Source organism: Ictalurus punctatus, chromosome 13, assembly GCF_001660625.3.
Source record: "Ictalurus punctatus breed USDA103 chromosome 13, Coco_2.0, whole genome shotgun sequence".
NCBI lineage: Eukaryota > Metazoa > Chordata > Actinopteri > Siluriformes > Ictaluridae > Ictalurus > Ictalurus punctatus.
Window position 1 is genome coordinate 11,277,072 of NC_030428.2, and position 19,068 is coordinate 11,296,139.

Genomic DNA, 19,068 nt, shown 5'->3' on the forward strand with positions numbered 1-19,068 from the left:
CAAGCGAGGGAGGGAAGGGAGTGTTGAGCTGAGGCACAGAGATGAAACCAGCTTAGTGAGAGTGAGCAAGCAAATGAGTAAGAGGAGTGTGTGAAAGAGCAGCACGGTCATTTACGCTTCCCTGTGACCTCACGGAAGGAAAGGAGGATCACTCACGAACCTCTTCTCCTGTCATCTGAATGAACAAGTGATAGAAAAGGACAGACATCCGAGGGAGAGGAAGAGGGAAGATCTGTACAGTGCTCCTGACATCGTTGACTTTGCTGCTGGAGGAAGACAGATATAGGAACGGTGACAGGAGAGCATGGTGCTTTTGGAAAGGTGCACAACATGAAAGTGTCTGTCCTGACCTGGAGCTCGTGTGTGAAGAGAACAGCCGAGGATCACTGCCATGCCAGCATCTAGGAAGCTTCAACAAGCTCACTGAAGAAATGGCCCAGGTGAGGAGGTTTGGCAGAGGAGGGTGGAGGTTACTTTATACATATATACAGGTTTGCACACACTCACACACATGTTGTAAACATGTAAAGCAATATCACTCACTGAGGGTGCAGATTTAATAGTCGTGCCCTCCAGAGGCGTACCGGTGAGCCCTGCTAGCTGTCACTGGAGCAACAGTGTGTTTTCAGCGGTGAAGGGATGAGAATTACTACACAATGCCAACTGTCTGTGTTTGGTCTCTTTGCTTTGCTAAATATTTGTGTGAGTGTAAAGAAGAGCAAATAGTTAATATATGGATTGATGGTTTCCAAGTGTACCAAGCAAGCCGATGAATGGGACTGTATGCATGGGACTGAATGGGACTGTGTGTTTATAGACATATGGGTGTGTCTCTTATAGACATATGCATTTCCCAGCAATCTCATTTCCTACTAATGTAAAAAAAAATATCTCGTGTCATAAACTAGCACAGACATAATGATTCAGTAGTTGTTACGGTAACTCAAGACTTTCTAAGGTAAAGCCACGCCGGCGCCTACAGGACAGGAACTTCCTCAGTGGCCATGAATGCGGAGAAAAAAAACAACCTGATTGTTGTAACTTCATTAGTGCTGCGGTCAAGGATGCTTTGGGGAAACTTGGCTCGCTGAGCGTGGTCCCACCTCTTTTTGTGTTCCTGTTGTTAGCATGTGGTGTGAACAGTGTTTATGGTCACTGGGAACTGCTGAATTCCTGAACAGATTGTCATCAGTTGTATTTTAATTTAAGTTATATAAGTGGTATAAGCGGTACATTGTCAAAATCTATCAAATAATGTGGATGTTTTTAGTTGTGAGAGTGATAAGGGATTTAGGTCAGTGTGATGAGGAACCCACCGCACGACAAGTCCTTTCTACTTCATGAAATTCTTTTACATGATGCTAATGGGACTGTATGTTTTTAAAAATATATATTTTATTTTCTATTTGCCTATGTAACTTATATACATTTTCTGTCCGTGCATGAGATATCTGTGACGTTATATATGGTCTGATAGAATTTAGGAACTGAGAGAGCAAAAAAAGATGCCAGTCAAGTAAAGTTAGCTGTAAAGAACAAGAGTGGATAGGAAATGGAAGAGAGAGTAAGATAGAGTGGAAAGACTTCAGGGTGAAAAGAAAAGACATCAGTCACAATGCACTTAAGTGCAGAAACAGGGCAATTATGTGAGCAGTGAGTGTAAGTGTGTGTTTATGTATACATGCGTATGAAAGATGAAGGCTGAGTCATTATGTGTAGTTTGGTCCTCTCTGCCCTAAGGGTCTAATCTAACTCATCCTGTCTCTCAGATCTTCTGTTGTGCCAATTATCTCTCTCTCTCTCTCTCTCTCTCTCTCTCTCTCTCTCTCACCATAAATTGGATGTTTCTTTCTGTCTCTCTTCTTACAATAAACGATCTTGGACATGACTGGGGCAATGGGCTCCCTCTTCGTATACTCCAGTAAAAGATGTGTGTGTCGCTCGACACACCCAGACCTCCGATCTGGGTAGGCGCACCCTCTTTTCTCTGCTCTCGTTCCCTGGTCTTTTTCCCATAGGCAGAACACATCATTACACCGAGTTAAAGGAGCTTCGGTGCCGCTTTCCAAAACCACACTTTTGTCACTCAAACCGCAGACACAAGACTTTGTATCCAAGTCTCACAACAATGCAGGCTTGCCTCATATGCATCTGAGTAGCGCTGTTTCAGATTCCTGTGTTCAGGGTTGTATGAATAGGTTTCTAAATAGAAGCTTTCTTTGCCCATACAAAGTGCTTTCCAAAGTAGTGTGCCCTCTGTTTGCTTATTCGCTGTAATGATCTCTGTGTATTATGCTGCAGGCTGGACTCTGAAACTAAAATGAGGTTGTTTCAAAAACATTTGCTCTGTTCCAGTTCCATTTAGTTTCAGTTACTTAGCCCTAATAGAACGATAATGGAGCTTCAGCGCTGCTCGAGCCTACACACTGCTTAACTGTCTCATGTGTGATTGACGGATCAACAAATGGCAAGTGAGAGCTGGGAAATACTGGGTCTCATTTTGGTGCACAGCTGTCTCTATGTATTTCTTAACTTTCTCTGTCTCTCCTTCACACATTTCCACACACACATGTCTAAATAAATGCAATAGAAAGACAAATAGTGGTGTTCTTGTGTTTGCAGGACAAAAGAGTCAGACTGTTTATTGGAACTGGTCGACGTGTAGTTCGATTCAGTGTTCATTGCTGAGCCAATTACTAAAGTTTATTTTTTTTAGGATGTGATCATCTCATGGGCCACTCATGGTACTTTCCTCTTGGCCTTGGCATCTATGAGTTCTGAGGGGGTGAGGTGCGTCTGTGTATTTATATCCACAGGAATGTTTTGTTTGTTTGTGTTTTATTCTTACCCTGAGAGTGGTTGGTCAGTCAAACACACATCTCTGCAATGCCTTAACCCTAGTCAAATGACTTAATGGAATTCAGCTCATGGGTCTAAACCAGGGTCTCTGCCATGTGTCCAGTCTTCAGAGAGCTTCTGGTGTTGCTAGGTCTATGAAGGGTGTGACTGTTTTTCTGCATCAAAACAAACAACCTGTCACCCTGGTAGAACCTTAATGTCAACGCTTTTATCATGCTCATGGTTTATGCCTGCTAAATGTGGATTTGGATGGAAAAAAAGCACAATATTTGGATGTCTAGTCTTTCATAGCAGATGAAGTCTAGTGTTCGGTATTACTATTCAGTAAGGATTATGAGGGGAAAGACTTGTTATGGATTGAAGGAAATGAGAAAACAAGGTGGACGAAAGTGTTTGATTCTTTGGAATTACAAAAGAAAACGAGATAGCTGGGCGTCAGTCTCACACCCTTCAAAATAATCAGAGCCTCAGAGAAAACAAAGCAAGCTGTTTCCAGGATATAAACATGGCACAGTAGATTGTGTTTTTTTTTTTTTTTTTTTTTTTTTTACCCTTTTCCAGATACGCTGGAGGGAAAAGCGCGGCTGAGGGTTGGGCAGTTGGATTACTGTGGACTTCTATGTGTTTTCGTTTAGATCTAATGTAGAATAAATGGGGTAGATGGTAGAAGCAGGGAATAATGGAAGGTATGGGCAGCTTAAGGATGTAAGATTAAAGCTGTTGCATAACCATTGCGGGTCTGTGGGGGTGAACAGGAATCTGCGTGCGCGCTTACACCGATATGTTTACACAACTCACATAAGCACGCCCATATTCTTCTGCTATGCGGCTTTGAATTATTACTATTCATTTGAAAAGTTATAATTCATGAATTATGCCATTGAAGAGATAAGAGTGTTACACATTCCTTGGCCTCGTTGTTATTCTCTGCTGTATGAAGAGATTAGCAGAAATAGAAGTTGCATGCTGCACATTTTTCCTAAAAATTTAATACGTTCATCTATGGTATCATGGCAGGCTGAAGATATATATGGAATGCTATATCTTGCTTCTGGGCATTACCATTCTGAGAATGCCTGAGCTCGTCTGATTTCAGAAGCTAAGCCGAGTCAGGCCTGGTTGGTACTTGGATGAGAGACTGCCTGGGAATACCAGGTGCTGCAAGCTCTTTTGGGCAGTGGTGGCTCAATGGTTAAGGCTCTGGGTTACTGATCAGGAGGTCGAGGTTAAAGCCCTAGCACTGCCAAGCTGCCACTGTTGGGCTCTTGTGCAAGGCCCTTAACCCTCTCTGCTCCAGGGCCGCAGACTCTGTACTCTCACCCCAACAGGGATATGCGAGAAACAGAATTTTACTGTTCTGCAATGTATCTGTCCTTCTTCCAAGTACAACTCCAATTCCAAAAAAAGTTGTGATGCTGTGTAAAATGTAAATAATGATTTGCAAATATCATAAACCCAGATGTTATTCACAATAGAACATAGAAAACATATCAAATGTTAAATCTGAGTAAATGTACCATTTTAAGAAAAAAAAAAAAAAAAAAGGTCATTTTTAATTTGATGGCCATAATACGTCTCAAAATGTTGGGACGGAGCAACAAAAGGCTGGAAAAATAAGTGTTATTAAAAAGAAACAGCTGGAGTTTAACTGGCAACAGGTCAGTAACATGATTGGGTATAAAAAGAGTATCTTAGAGAAGCAGAGTCTTTCAGAAATAAAGATAGGCAGAGGTTAACCAATTTGTGAAAAACTGCATCTACAATTTGTGGAACAATTTCCAAATAATGCTCCTCAACATAAAATTGCAAAGACTTTGAATATCCCATCATCTGCAGTACATAATATAATCAAAAGATTCCGAGAATCTGGAGAAATCTCTGTGAACAAGGGACAAGGGTGAAAATCAATATTGCATGCCTGTGATCTTCGGGCCCTCAGGTGGCACTACGTTAAAATCAGGCATGATTCTGTAATGGAAATCACTGCATGGGCTCAGAAGAAAAGAGTATCAGAGCCCAGGGAACTTCTGATCAGACACGAAACCATAACTTGTTAATGTAATCATATGGATTATGCAGTCAGTGATTTTTAATTAAGGAATATTATACATTATTTGAAAAATTCATTCTTTAAAATGAGAAGAAAAAATGATGTACCACCAACAACCAACCAATCAGTGCAAGAAAGCTTTTCTATCAACCTTCCTACAACCCCCTTGACACAAGTCAACCCAGTGTGTCAGAGTATGTGGCGTGTAATAAGAGTGTAGTATGAGCAATCTGAGAGATTCTGTGGTTGTCTGATTCCAGCACAATTCCTTCTTTTCTCTGTGCAAGGGAAATGAGAGCTAACTCACATGTTGGCTGGGCTTGGCATTGGCTAAAAGACACTTAACTATGTAACACACACACACACCTACACACCAACATTTGCTTAATTCGTAGTTCTGTAACATCGGGGCAGAAGATGCACATATCTAGTTTGCGTGTGAACATAGTAAACAGTAACACAGGAGTAACACTTCACTGACTGTTTTTAAAGTGCTTAATGAAATGTGCGTATTTTCTGGCGCCCTCTTCTGGTCAGAGTGTGATGGTGCGCCTACATGACTGGCATGCTGACAGAATTTGTGATTATATATTTAGGAGCATATCCCCGGCGCTCTGTAAATAGACAGATGGACGCGTACTCACTGTCCTGAACAGGGCAGATGTTCCTCTTCTCTTGCACAGCAATAACATCGACATGATTTGACTTTGAATGTACTCGTACATGATTTTAATCACCTATAAAATCCAATGATTACAACCAACATGGCAACAATGAAATGACTAAATCAAGTTAAAGGTGCAATAGAAGATTTTTTTAAAATTTCATTACATGTATAAATGACCTGGAATATATTTTAAAAAGCAATGCATTAAGCCTTGGACTTTGCAAAACAGTATTAAGTCGCTGAGAACACCTGTTTGGAAATTTCCGGTCCGGAATGCTTGTTTGTGTTTGGATGCACCTCCTGTCATTGGGGCTTGTCACAGCCTTAATCACTGGGGAGGTCTGTATGGCTCTGTTTGTATTAAGCAAGTATGCCTGAGTGGTATTAGTTATAACAGGAGGAAACCATATGGAACCAGTGACACTGAGCATGCATTAATGGTGCCAGTGGGACTTGCTGCAGCCTTAGTTAGGCATGGTGGCAAGGGTAAAGGAAGAGCGGTAATCCTATGGGCACCTGAGGAGGTGCGACAGGCAATAATGCCATAGCTGGTTAACATCTACCTCTGTATTCAATATAAACATTATACTCTATGGACTGCTGTAAATCCTGGGGCAAAGCAACTGTCAAACCAACCCAACCCATGTTAATGACCTAATCTTGGGGAAAAAAGACTAATCTTAAACAATACACCTTTAAATTCAGAAGTGACTCTCAGTAAATAAACTTAAGAATCTTGTGTTGTTTCACAAGTTAGAGGTTTTATGGAAACGAGTATATCCGAATATGCAATAAGGCAAAGAAAACTCTGTAATGCACAATAATGTGGACCTTTTCTATTCTATGTGCGAATTAACATAAGTGACTTGATTACTTGCCTCAGGTCAGAAATCAGCCCTTAAGCTGTAACATCATCCTAGACTAATGATAAATATGTTACATGGTGGGCCTGGAATGAGACTCTTGTCAGGGACTGGATTAGGCTCTGTGGCATGTGACATCCTAGAAAACCTCTCTCACACCATCCACACCCTTCTTCCATTCCTTCACTGCAATGCTTCGCCGTCCCTCTAACAAACCCCTCACTTTTTAACTCTGTCTAGACTAAACCCACCCTTGTGGGATGAAGGGGTGTTAAGATAATTCTTACAGATTTTAAGAGGGTCCACCCATGCAATTATACAACTTAATACAATGTGTAGTGCTCCTTTGACTGATGTTCTGGCTATAGTATTTGACACGACACACGAGACATGGGTAAGACGGAAATATAAAAAGTTCAAAATATCTCCAGCTTTAAGCTGAGACTCAAGCCCCAACATTAAACTTTTACTCATATTTAGGTCTTCCGTACACATATGTTAAACACTTTAACTACTTTAACTGTAACTTAAATAAATATCATCTTTGAGCTTTTTTGGGTTCTTGTAGAACCATAGGGACCAGGGTCAAGATCTAATGTACTTTTCATTCTATTCTTTCCCCTTAGTCTGTAACCTCTTCTAAAAAACAAGCTTTTTATACCAAGTTGATAAACTTATCAACCGTCTAATACAAAATGTCCCTTTGTCATTAAGAGTTTTGTGTATTTCTGACATTTCTTTGCATCATGAGTGTACTGTATTTGTGAGTGAGTGAGTTTGTGAAGCATTAACATTTTTAAATCCCCTCTGTTTCTCTGAGGTCATTGCATGCAGAATTTATTATGTAATAGATTACTATGTGTTTGTGCCTTTTACCCTTGGGAGGATGTCACCTAATGTAAACTTCAAAATGGTGTCTCGCTTCACTGAACAGTATCTTCCAGCCTCAGGCTACAATGACACTGCTGTGGTCAAAAGGGCGGAAGTGGCTGGCACATAGTCACGCAGATAGGGCGAGGAATCTCCTTCACTTCCTCTTTGAATGTTTTCCATTTAACCTTGACTTTTATTTATTTGTTTATTTTTTAAAACATTTTTACAAATGTGCAATTGACCTCAGAACCAGCACATAAAATATTTGTGTGTGTGTGTGTGTGTGTGTGTGTATGTGTGTGTGTGTATGTTTTTTTATAGAACGTAATAAAGGAATTATATGTGTTTACATTTTGTAATCCTTAACATTTAATTGCTACCGGATCAGGGGCCACAGTGCCTTAGTGGTCAGCTTGTTTGCTTCGCACCTCCAGGGTTGGGGGTTCGAATCCTGCCTCTGCCCTGCATGGGTAAGGGGGTTTCCTCAAGGTACTCCGGTTTCCTCCCCACTCCTATGTTGTGGGCTGAATGGCATTTCCAAATTGTCTGGTTTGTGTGATTGTGTCCTGCGATGGGTTGGAACCCTGTACCCTGAGCTCCCTAGGATCGGCCCGAGGTTCCCCCGCAGCCCTGTGTAATATAAGAGGCATGGTAAATGGATGGTATACCACAAGGTCTAAACAATATATTTAAAAAAAAAAACAACAACAACAACAACAAAAAAAGTGAAAGTGTGAAAGAAACATTTAGGAGTTTTTGACTGGTTCTCTGGGGTCTATAGAAATCTAATGGAATGTGTATTTGTGTCTTTGGGACATTTGTGCGTTTGTGAACTATTCAGTGCTTGTGTATAAAAGAGCCAACATTCTGCATAAAAGGCGTGTGTGTGTGTGTGTGTGTGTGTGTGCGTGTGTATGCGTGCATGTGTGTGTAAGTGTGTGTGTGGGGGGGTTAATCAGCAGGTCATGGGCACTGTATTATTCATTTGTGCACAATGCCCACCTGCTGTTTTACTGAGCTCCAGCAGCAACTGGTAAATTGTGCCTGATTGAAAGGCCACTGAAATGGATATTTAGAGTCAATGCACATAGATTTGCATCTTCACATTTTATTGGGCCCATTTCGGTCCCAGTTCAACTCCTAAAACAGATTACTGGCTTACTTGGGGCTTCTGTTTTGGTAGTTAAAATGAGCACAACACATAAAAAGGTGCACATAGCTGTTTGTATTTCACTTTCTTTTTTGTTGTTGTTGTGTTTTAGCATTGCTAATATAGGAGTTCCTCCATTTACACACGAAAAAAAAAATGGTACTAAATTCCATTTCCTTGTTGCTGGGGTGGTACCCTTATCTTTTACGCCTTTAAAATATATCTGTCACCTGGAAATGTGGATATAGTGTACTATTTAAAAAAAAAAAAAAAAAAAAAGCAAGGTATGTAATTGGACCGTAATTACCTTTTCAAGTAAAGCTTTAAAGATACACTGTATGCATCTTTCCAGGTTACAAACAAACAAGCAAACAAACAAACAAACAAAAACAAACCAATAAAAGGTGTACACTTGATGGTACCATCCTGGAGACAAGTAAAAGTACCCTTTTTTTCTGAGATTGCACCATCTGCTCTCATAGTAATCTTTCAGTCCTCTATGCCCTGTGCATCTTTTTTTTATAGCTCAGAATACCTCTGGGAATGTCTGTTTTTCCAAAAAATTGCTATTTTGGGAAGTGTTCCATTCAGAAATAGCCTACAATAATAACAGGCTCCGTGTTGTGTAAATGTGTTCCCGGACTCTTGCACCTGCCCCAGGGGCCCCGCGATTAATACAAACCCCGCCCTTCCGCACGCGCGAACATATAGTACAGAGCGCTGATTGGCTGACTCAAGCTGTCCCTTTTTAAATGACCACGCCTCCTCCAGCGAGGATGTGGAGGGCGGGATGTTTGTTGCTGTGGAGTTCACGAGAGCTGGTGCGTTAATATTTAGGATAACGGTCAGTCAGTCGAGAGAAAACGGGATGAATATTGAGTCCGTTGCCGTAGCCGATAACACAAAATATTATTGTATGTGTATTATATTTCTGCTCAGCCGGAAAGTATTGCCAGTTGAACCATTTGTGAAGTCTGTGCTGAACGTTTCAGCCTCCGACAAATGTCATGAATGGAGTTGCCTTCTGCCTTGTTGGAATACCACCAGTCTCTCAAAGTGAAGTAAGTTCTTCATATCAACTTTCAAATTTAACCTACCAGTAGTTCAAAATAAATAAATTAATAAATAATATATAATATATATATATAGTGTTCTAACACAGTGTTGCCCCTGAGTGCCTGTCCATGTAATATAGTTCTTTGTTGTTATTTTCCTTTGTAACACTGTGTTGTGGTTGTGTCACACCTCAGACCTTTTGAAGTTCACCATAAACATAATCATACTAAATGACCATAACCAAAACAAGCAAACATTTATATATATAAATATATATATATATATATATATATATATATATATATATATATATATATATATAAACCCTGTCTGCATATCTTAAATATATTCTGTTTGTATGAGTAGAGGCATGTTAGCTGTAGCTAAAAGCTGTGCCAATAATCTACATTAGAAGTTAGAGTGAAAGAGAAAGGTGGTGTGTATTTGCATATGTTGGGCAACAGAGGCAGACAGAAGGGACATTGTGGCCATCGCTGAAGCCCCCATAGTAGAGGAGGTGGAGATATGTGTCAATGCTTATTGTTCTGTACTGTACAGTGGTGCTTACTCTTGCTGCAGCCAGCTGCATCCTTTCCATACTTCAAAACGTAGGCACTAGGCACTGGAACTCCCCTTACAAGCCCACCACATGTGGGATGGTGTATTGCAATAGTCCGAGTAATAAAGCACTATGGAATATATGACAAGATAACCAGGAGGGTGTAACCTAGTCTGTTGTTCCTTTCACAATTTTAGACTATCACTTTTTTTAAAACACATTTTTACTTTTTTTTTTAAATGCTGTTTCTAAGTTACAAAGTGCCGAATGTTATTGTGTGAATACAAAACAGTGTTAGACTTCACAGATGCACCCTAGATTATTTGTTTTTTACTGTCTTTCTCTTTTGTGGATTAGGAACACTTTTACTCACGTGGGCGTGACCCTGCAAGTTTACTTCAGAGGCATGGGAAGGCTGTATCCTGACCGCAACCTTACTCTCTTTAGCAGAGCTGTGGTTAGAGCTTTGTTGCAGTTCAGCCCAGTGTCATTAGACAGCTGCTTTTATTGGCTTTGCTGAGATTGCTCTAAGTGTATTTTACAATAGTTCAGGGCCCAGGACTGTTCTGAGTGTGGAACACTTCAGAGCTAGGCTTAAACTCAGACTTCCTTTTTAATTCCCTTCACTTTTGTGTACCGATAAATGTTTGTGCATCATTATATGGTCCATCTTAGGCACTTGCTGAAGCAAAAGGTAAATATGCGCTACCTGTTGTTTCCTTTGCTCCTGTATTGCTCAAAGGAATGTCCTGAGATCTAGCATTCACCTAAGTGAAGTAATACTTCATACATGTGACTGATGTAGACCTCAATATAGCCTATATTTGAAGAAAAACATTATTTATTCGTGTTTTTTTTTTTTTTTTTTTTTTACATTGACCCCTTACTCAGATGATTTTAAACATCCATTTGGACTTATTATAAGTGACTTATTAAAAAGATTATATTAAAGAGAGAGAAGGAGGGTTAACCATAATGTGTAATTGAAGAATAGATGAAGGGCATTGCTTATGTAGACAGAGTAACTACCTGGCTGGAAACATCCTTGAATAAACTGGGAAGGACCTTGTGCTTAGTGCACTGTTTTCTCTTTTACGTTCATGATTCAGTTAACAGCAACAGTACACACCAATCCTTTGAAATTGAAAGCAAGGATTTGTCCCTGGACTCTTGTTTAATGTAGTGAAAGGGAGTGAGGACAGCATGCCACAGCAGTGTGTGACTACAGCTCACCCTACATATCCTTCCTGATTTAGCATTACATTCTAATGGTTATTATGTAATCTTTGTTGATGTCTCGAGTTGAATGACATCTGCACTGCAGAGCATTTAGCCATAAGGCAGGAACCAGATTTGGTTTGTATGACAATAGGTGTGAAGCGACTGACATTCAGTTTAGAAGGCCGAGTTTTCTCCCATGGGATTGAGGCCTTGAGTTGCCGGTTATCTCTGTGTACGTTGCAGGCTTTTTTCAATAATTAACTTGACCTCTTGGCCTTGTGTGTGATTTGTGTGTAATAGTGTGTGCATGTGTGTGGTTTCCATGCAGAGGTAGCACACAGTCCCTCAGGCTCACCAAGCTCTTGATACAATGACGCTAATCCAGTGAGCTTCCCAAGTCTCAGTAAGGAATGCCCTTTCCCTCTGTCAGGGAGATTATGGGACTAACACAACTACTCGCTTCTTTGGGGAGACATCAGAAATGAGCCATTGACTTTCTGACAAGGTACAGTCATGATCTTCATAGAATTAAATCCAAATCCAGTCAGAACATTAAAGTGAAACTATATCAGCTGTCTATCGGTGTTTCTAGTTCTCCTGTCATACATCGGTTTTGCTTCCTGTTTTAGTCAGGCTGACAGGTTCTTTAGCTCATTATGATAAAGTTTTGAATGTGTCTGGCCTTTCACCCTTTTTGAGAGAGCATGTCAGGACAGGGGAGCTACTAATGAGTGTGTGGAGTGACAGGGAGCAAATTAAGTTGACCCAGACTTGCATACTTTACAAGGGATAACAGCAAGTGATGTAGAGAGAGAGAGAGAAAGAGAGAGAGGGCTTGGGAATGAGAGTGGGTTTTTGAATGGTCTTTGCTCATATCTGAGAGTGGGAGGTACAAGGCAAGCTTGGTCTTGTCTTTGAAATGCAGTGATGACAATAAGCCTCTGTCTCTGCCAGGCTCAGAGTGGGGTGCGACATGCTCCTGTGTCATGGGAGGGGCAGCGTCCCACGTAGATCAGAGGTGAGAGATCAGGCGCAACTGTTCAGGCTCTCGTTTTGAATCGAAGTTTTATATATATATATATATATATATATATATATATATATATATATATATATATATATATATATGTTCAAGGGACCTGGTGTGACTGACAGGTGCTTAAAAGGGACGTGAGAGATAGAGAAAGTGCTTTATCCAGTTGAAAAACCAGGAGGGTTAAATTCTGGGGTTAGTAAAGGAATGTGATCATATGGAATGATCCACTAAGTGTGGGATTAGTAGGAATGTAGTCTAGGATAGAGCAAGGATGAGCTCAGGTGTAGGAAACAGGACTATTCTGCCGTCTCTCCTAGAGAAGCAGCGCTTTTTTGCTGCTGCTTTGTACATTGGGGTAACATACTGTGGCATGACTCACACCTGTTTGTTACATGGTAGTACCATAGGAGCATTCCGAAAGGGTAAAGCATGTAATATTACATAATGTCCAAGTCTTTAAAGAGACACTGTCATTTACTCATGCATGCAAAAACAGTGGAAATGCCATTGTAAAATCGTAAAGCTGTACATGATTAAGCAGTAGTTGTTCCTTTTCCTGTGCTGTGCAGCATGCCAGCTATTAGGTCAAATCAGTTCTCAGTTGGTTTTTCTCTCCTGAATTAATGAACACAGATGCCATAAGCTTCTCAGTTGTAAAAAGCAGAAGGTAAAATATGATGCTTTTCTTCATAGGCAAGCTGGACAGATCTTAATGCAGTTGTATGTAAAAAGACCTCAGTGCTCAGTGTTTAATATGGAACGTGAAACAGACAGAGAAGATGAACTCTTTTAATTTAGCCTTACTGTATGCTTATCCTTATCCTCCAAACGGCACTATGCGGATTTAAGTACATATGACACCAAACTTGTCTGTATACGCTTGTCTGTAAAAACCCAGACTGAAAGCAGAAGCGGCTAAGAGAGAAGGTGTGTGGGTGGGTATGTGGAATTTTAAAGCCTTTAAGCTAAACGCAACATGTGATGAAGTGACATTGTGTGAGAACTTTATTTTTTTTTTAAACAATTCCAGCCACCCTATGCAGGTAAAAACAAAAAGTAAGCTGTGTGGTCATTGTGCATTTCTGACAAGAAGCTCAAACCTAGTAAAGATAGCAGTGACTTAAAATGATTCATCTTTTTGAACCGACCGCTTATTTTTCTGCAGGATCATATGATGGTGTTCATGTTAGAGCCAGGTCCACTTACGGTTATCATGGGCATCAACATGGTTATATAAGTCTTTCCTGCCATTCAGACATGCGTATGTGATGTGTGTGTGTTTGTGTGTGTGTGTTTGTGTGTGTGCGTGTGTGTGTGTGTGTGTGTGTGTGTGTGTGAAAGTATGTTGTATTTTCACAAGAGTGTGAAGGATGCCTGGAGAAGGTCCCAATTATTCCTACACATTACACAACCTCGTGAATTGTTTCTATAACACTGCTATGTGTAAGTAAAGCCTGTGACACAGACAGTATTATATTTCACTTTTCTCTGAGTTTCATTGAATTGAAATAATGTATAAAAGCAACAACCCATGTTTATTAAATATTACATAGTTAAAGACACAGACCTGCATATATTTTGCATTGTGTTTTTTTTTCTTCTGTCTTTTATTAAGGAAAAGGTTAATCAGTGTATAATGATTTGGTCGATTTGCATATACCATTTTACATCACATGCTTTTAGCCCAAGCAACATTCAGTTAAGACAGGATACATTCATTTCCAAGCATTTCAAGCATAGAGCTGTGCAATCATCAGGAAATCACAGAACTTCAGTTATTAGCAGAGAACTCGAATCACTGAGTAATAAAGGATCAGTGCAATAAGATGAGTACTGTGTGCTGATGTCCTCCAGTGGTCATATACTGTAACTGCCCACTCCTGTCTCCTCACGTTTAATCACTTGATTTATACACCATGTTAACGAGGAACCACAGGTTTTTCTATGATGAATGTTAGACCGTATCCAAATTTAAGCCTGTGAGTGAAGTGAGGATATGTGTTTCTGTGTATGTGTTGACTGGACTGGTCTCACGTGTCCCATTGTTCCTCTCTGTCAGTGACTGCATTGTCACAGTGGTTATATTTGTGTAATGGCTCTGTCATCATCTGTCTTCACTGCCTAGTCTTCTCATCCTCTTTCGATTCAACTCTAAATGAGTATATTAGGTTTGTTATATATGTGTGTATTTATGTAGCTACCACTAGAGTAATCCCTCAATCCTGCCATTGTTATGTATTATAGCACAGCGTTGTCAGGACAGAGAAGGGTAGAGTAAAAAGGGTATAAACTGGTCCATTACAATGTGAAGTCTGTTTTTCTGTTCTGTGTAGAATCGTGTGACAATCAGCCTCTCTCTTGACCATTTAAAAAGATTCAGCTTCAGTCTCTCACCACCTGCTACTATGTGCAACGTTCACAAATTTAGATTAAAAGTTTTTTTTTGTTTGTTTTTTTCCCATACTGCTGTTGCTTGAACAGTGCACATGTACTGTACGCACACTTCAACCCTGACTTTTTCCTCTTAGTCCCAAATTCAGACGGTGGGTGCGTTCCTCCTACTTTATCAGGAATCCAGCAGTGACAGCCAGGTCGTTGAGTCTAAAACGAGTCGACAGAGATACAGAGAGAGGGAGAGGGAGACAGAGAGAGAGTGCATGGAAAGAGCAGCTCATCACACCACCAGCAGGCTGCACTGAGCTGAACACAGTAAAGACAAGCACAGCAGAAAGGTAGACAGACGGATAGAGGGATGGGGTTAGAGGAGGGGCTGCAGAAAAGGATGAAACACCAGTCACTTTAATGACAGTGTTCACACGAGTTTGACAAATAGGGGGACTACTGTTATGTGAAAAATTTGGAAGAGGAGCTCTGGAGGAGGATATTGACTGCATACTAGGTAAGCGCACCAGCAGAGACTTTAGGAGCATGAACAAGTATAATGTTCTTCCATGTTATGGAGCCTCTATAATGGTCACTCGCAGCTCAAGGTTCAGTACCTGGCTGTGGACATCATCAATGGAAAATAAACAAAATAAGAACAGGATTGTGATGTAAAAGGCAAAAGAGGCCCCACCGAGTTTGGCAGAAGAGGATGCTAGCAGTTTGTACAGTTTGACACAATTGGATGGGAAAACACACAGCTGTGTGAAAAGCACCACTGAAGACCCTCCCGGGATGATGAATGGACTATGTCAAACCTTCCACACTGCATAGTAAGACAAAAAGTATTAATAGCAAGGCTTGGCAAGACATTTTTTCAGCATTAAGAGAAGTATTTGATTATTAATAAATCCACATAAACTGAAGCCTGGAAAGATTCAAGGGTTGCAAAAGAGATAACTGCATTACGTGACCACCAGTCAAGTCTGAAGTGAGGAACAGGCTCACAAACCTCTTAATCATCATCAGAGATCACCGATCATATACCTCGGGTTGTTCTGGAAAGAACAGGACATGGCAAAAAGTCATTGATCAGTTCGGAAATCAAGGGAATCCAGACCTGAGGGCTATTTTATGCTTTCTAAACGGATGTGTCTGTTTTGGTGACAGGACTAGCATGATTCTCTCTGAACAGGATCCTCTTCTATAGCAAATTAGGAATGTTTTGGAGATTATATTTGAGTGCAGATGCTCATGTCCAAGGAAAAGTGAGCATATACCTGTTTTTAGGCATGACCCCAGTGGAGTACTGACCCTTGTACATCCTGTCAAGTGGTGGTTGTGACTAGGCGGGGATGTGGGCTATGAGACACTCAGTGTCGGGGGTTCCAGCCCCAGCTGGTAAGGAATGGTGCTTTGAGTTCCCAGTGGGGGTGGACTGCAGTGACCCTGAGCCACGCTGTATATGGCTGGCGGCTTTGAGGAACTTAAATGTCCAACAGAGTCATGTACATTTCATCAAGAGGAACATGCTGCACTGGCATCTGCATACGGTAAGTTATCATATAAGTTCAATGGTCAAAAAGAACTTTATAATCATCCATTAGAATTTGGAAAGTTATATGGCGTATGTATTTCCTTATGGATTTGGATTAGTTTATCAGAATGAAAGTCAATAATGTACTTTTAAGCATTATAGTACTTTCAATGTCGAATTATATTTATGTCAGTGAAATTGTCCAAATATTATGTTACGGTTTCTTCTTCATTCAAAGCCTATATATGTATTTCATTGCTCACCAACCTGGTTTAGTTTGTCGTTATTCTAATTCAGACAGTCCTACGCGTGTATTTTATTGGTTGGTAGTAGTCTGAGCTTTCAGTTCAGACAGCTATTTTGAGGTTGGATCCGAGTGTTGTTTAGCCGTAGGGCCTGTGCTGGCTTGTCTTGGTGCTTTGCTCCGTTGGGGTTGTGTCTACACCTCCTGTGCCTTACGTATGGGATGCTGCTTGAAGGGCCACTACTGACTGGCAGAGAGGAAGAAAATCATCTGAATACATTTGTATGCTTGCTGAATATGTGCAAGTCAGGCTGTCGTTGGTTATCCAAAAAAAAAAAAATGGGTTGAATAGGTCAGGAATGCTAGGATTTAGCTGAGGAAAGAAAAGAAACATTTTAGTATATGGAAATGTAATATTATTATATGATTTTAAAGGCTTTCTAGAGAAGAGGCAAATTTAATAATAATAATAATAATAATAATAATAATAATAAAGAAAGAGACTGGATGGAGATTTTATATAGATTTTTGTGTGATTGTTTTGTGAGATTAGTTTGTCAAGGAGATAAAGAAATCACAGTACTTTGGCCAGTATAAGGCCAAAGTAAGGGAATTTGTTGGGATCCATATCATCATAGCATGACAGGCTACAACCCCTTCTTGTTCGATTCGCGTTTAAGAACGACGTGTTTGTAACGTGGTCTAACCCTTCCAAAATGGTGGAATGATCCCATAATTCAGTGCGATGTAATGTCGATTCCCAAAGCCTTCCGCATATTTTGTATGTGTGTGTGTGTGATACGTGTCCACGTGTGTAAGTGTTCTGGTGTCCTGGAATCTTGCGCTCATGTGTGTATGTTTATCTTCTCCTTGGTGTGAAATACCTAGTGCTGAAATTCAGAGAGGAATCCACTCATTTAACTCAGCACTTACCTCACTCCCATTCCTTCTCATTCTTCTGCCTTTGTGTCATTGGTTGTCTCTGCATCAGCTCCCGAGTATATAGGCATTGCACAAATTCCTGCCCTCTTATATCCTTAGAGGCTCCATTTCAACATATTATCACCTTGTATTCTTTTTAGATATTCAGTATTTCTGTTCCTCTGCTTACTCTATCTTTCTCTTTCTCTCTCTCTCTCGTTTCTATTCATTCAGGCTGTGTTAAGCCATTTGGTAAAGATCTATATATCTGCGGATGCAGGGGTTAATGAGAACACAGAGACTCAGGGACTTTGACACATTTTGGCGAAACTAGAGCAGGAAGAGGTACTAAAGACAGAATAGACAAAGAAGGATTAAGGAAGTGGTGAGACAAGTCTTCTAGGAAGTCTTTTTATAAGACTTACTGTATAGTAGAAAGCTGAGAGCTTTTCCATATTAGTCAGGCGTATTTTTAGAGAGTAAAGGATCCCCTTAATGGCTAACTAAGGGAGGTACTGCACTTCCTGCTTCAATGTTTCCACTTCCTGTTGTTGTTTTCCGGGCAGCTCGGCACAGCGCAGCGTGTGAGGTGATGGAATGGTGGGGTGAGCTGGTGTGGAGAGGAGCTCAGAGAGACAGGAAGAGGGTGGGTGCATGAGACAGATGAGTGAGCTCTAGGAGAAACACCAACCACTACCAGTCTGTTTACATTTGCCTGGCACTTTTATTCAAAGCCACTTACAACTGAGAGAGGATACAACTGAGCAGCTGAGGGTTAAGGGTCCTGCACAAGAATCCATCAGTGGCAGCTTGGCAGTGATGGGATTTAATCTCAGAACCTTCTGATCAGTAGCTTAAAGCCTTAAGCCACTGTATTGCCTTCCCTTGCTGCTGATGTTAGGAAGCACAGGGAATCCAAAAGTTAATCAGTTTTCTTTCAAAAGAATCAAAAATACAAAGAAAAGTTAAAAAGTTTAAGTACTGCAAGCTAACGCACACTTCAGCGTTTTCAAAAGCTTTACGCACTGCTGTCAAATTATTCAGCAGAAAGATTTTAAAACGCACTTGAATCTTGGATCTTCTTTATGTTAATTTATGTTATATATAATATATTTATGTTAATTCGGGGAACCTGTGGCCTGTAGCCTTTTTTTTCTCTTTGTCTAGCCCCCACCAAGAAAAGTTTGTACACCCCAGATTTAACTTAGCTCTAGTGATGAGCAACTTAAGCCAATACATCCGTAATGAAAACTATTAATAGGCCAAATCAGCAGCCCATCTGTCAAATACATCTGCCCTGTTCCGAGCGAGGTGTATTTTCGGAATTTAATGGTCTCTCGTTGTTCCAGTGCTTCTACCTTGCTCCATACCTGACCTATAGTGTAGGATGACCTATGTTCACATTTTGCATTTTTGTCTGCGTGAGAGTAAGAATGCGTGCGAGTGTTTAATGTATTAACGCTCCTGTTGTTCCACATCAGGAACCACTGTATTTACTTTTGTCCCGTGCCATTGTTGGTAAGTCCCATGTGGTGGTTGATTATAGCATCAATGTTTAAAATAGACATTCCTGAGACATTCCTCATTCAAGCGTGAAAAGGAAAGGGGGTTGATTTCGTGCCCTCACACTGGGTGGGGGGAGATTACTGT

The 19,068-nt window shown here is 40.5% G+C and overlaps 1 protein-coding gene across 7 annotated transcripts in view; it reads left to right on the top strand.

The window, feature by feature from the left end:
- The first annotated feature begins 20 nt into the window (after positions 1-20).
- Positions 21-19,068, top strand: part of arhgap23b (Rho GTPase activating protein 23b) — a 37,819-nt gene continuing 18,771 nt past the window's right edge. For 2 of the 7 annotated variants that reach the window (XM_047159451.2, XM_017483384.3), the window contains exon 1: positions 15,431-16,269. In XM_047159451.2, the coding sequence (XP_047015407.1) occupies positions 16,072-16,269 (198 nt within the window). In that variant the 5' untranslated portion in view covers positions 15,431-16,071. Of the gene's footprint in view, positions 441-9,088; positions 9,524-11,573; positions 11,804-15,416; positions 16,270-19,068 lie in introns of those variants that run through there. The other 5 variants (XM_017483382.2, XM_017483380.3, XM_053685204.1 and 2 more) reach the window with 5 other exon arrangements.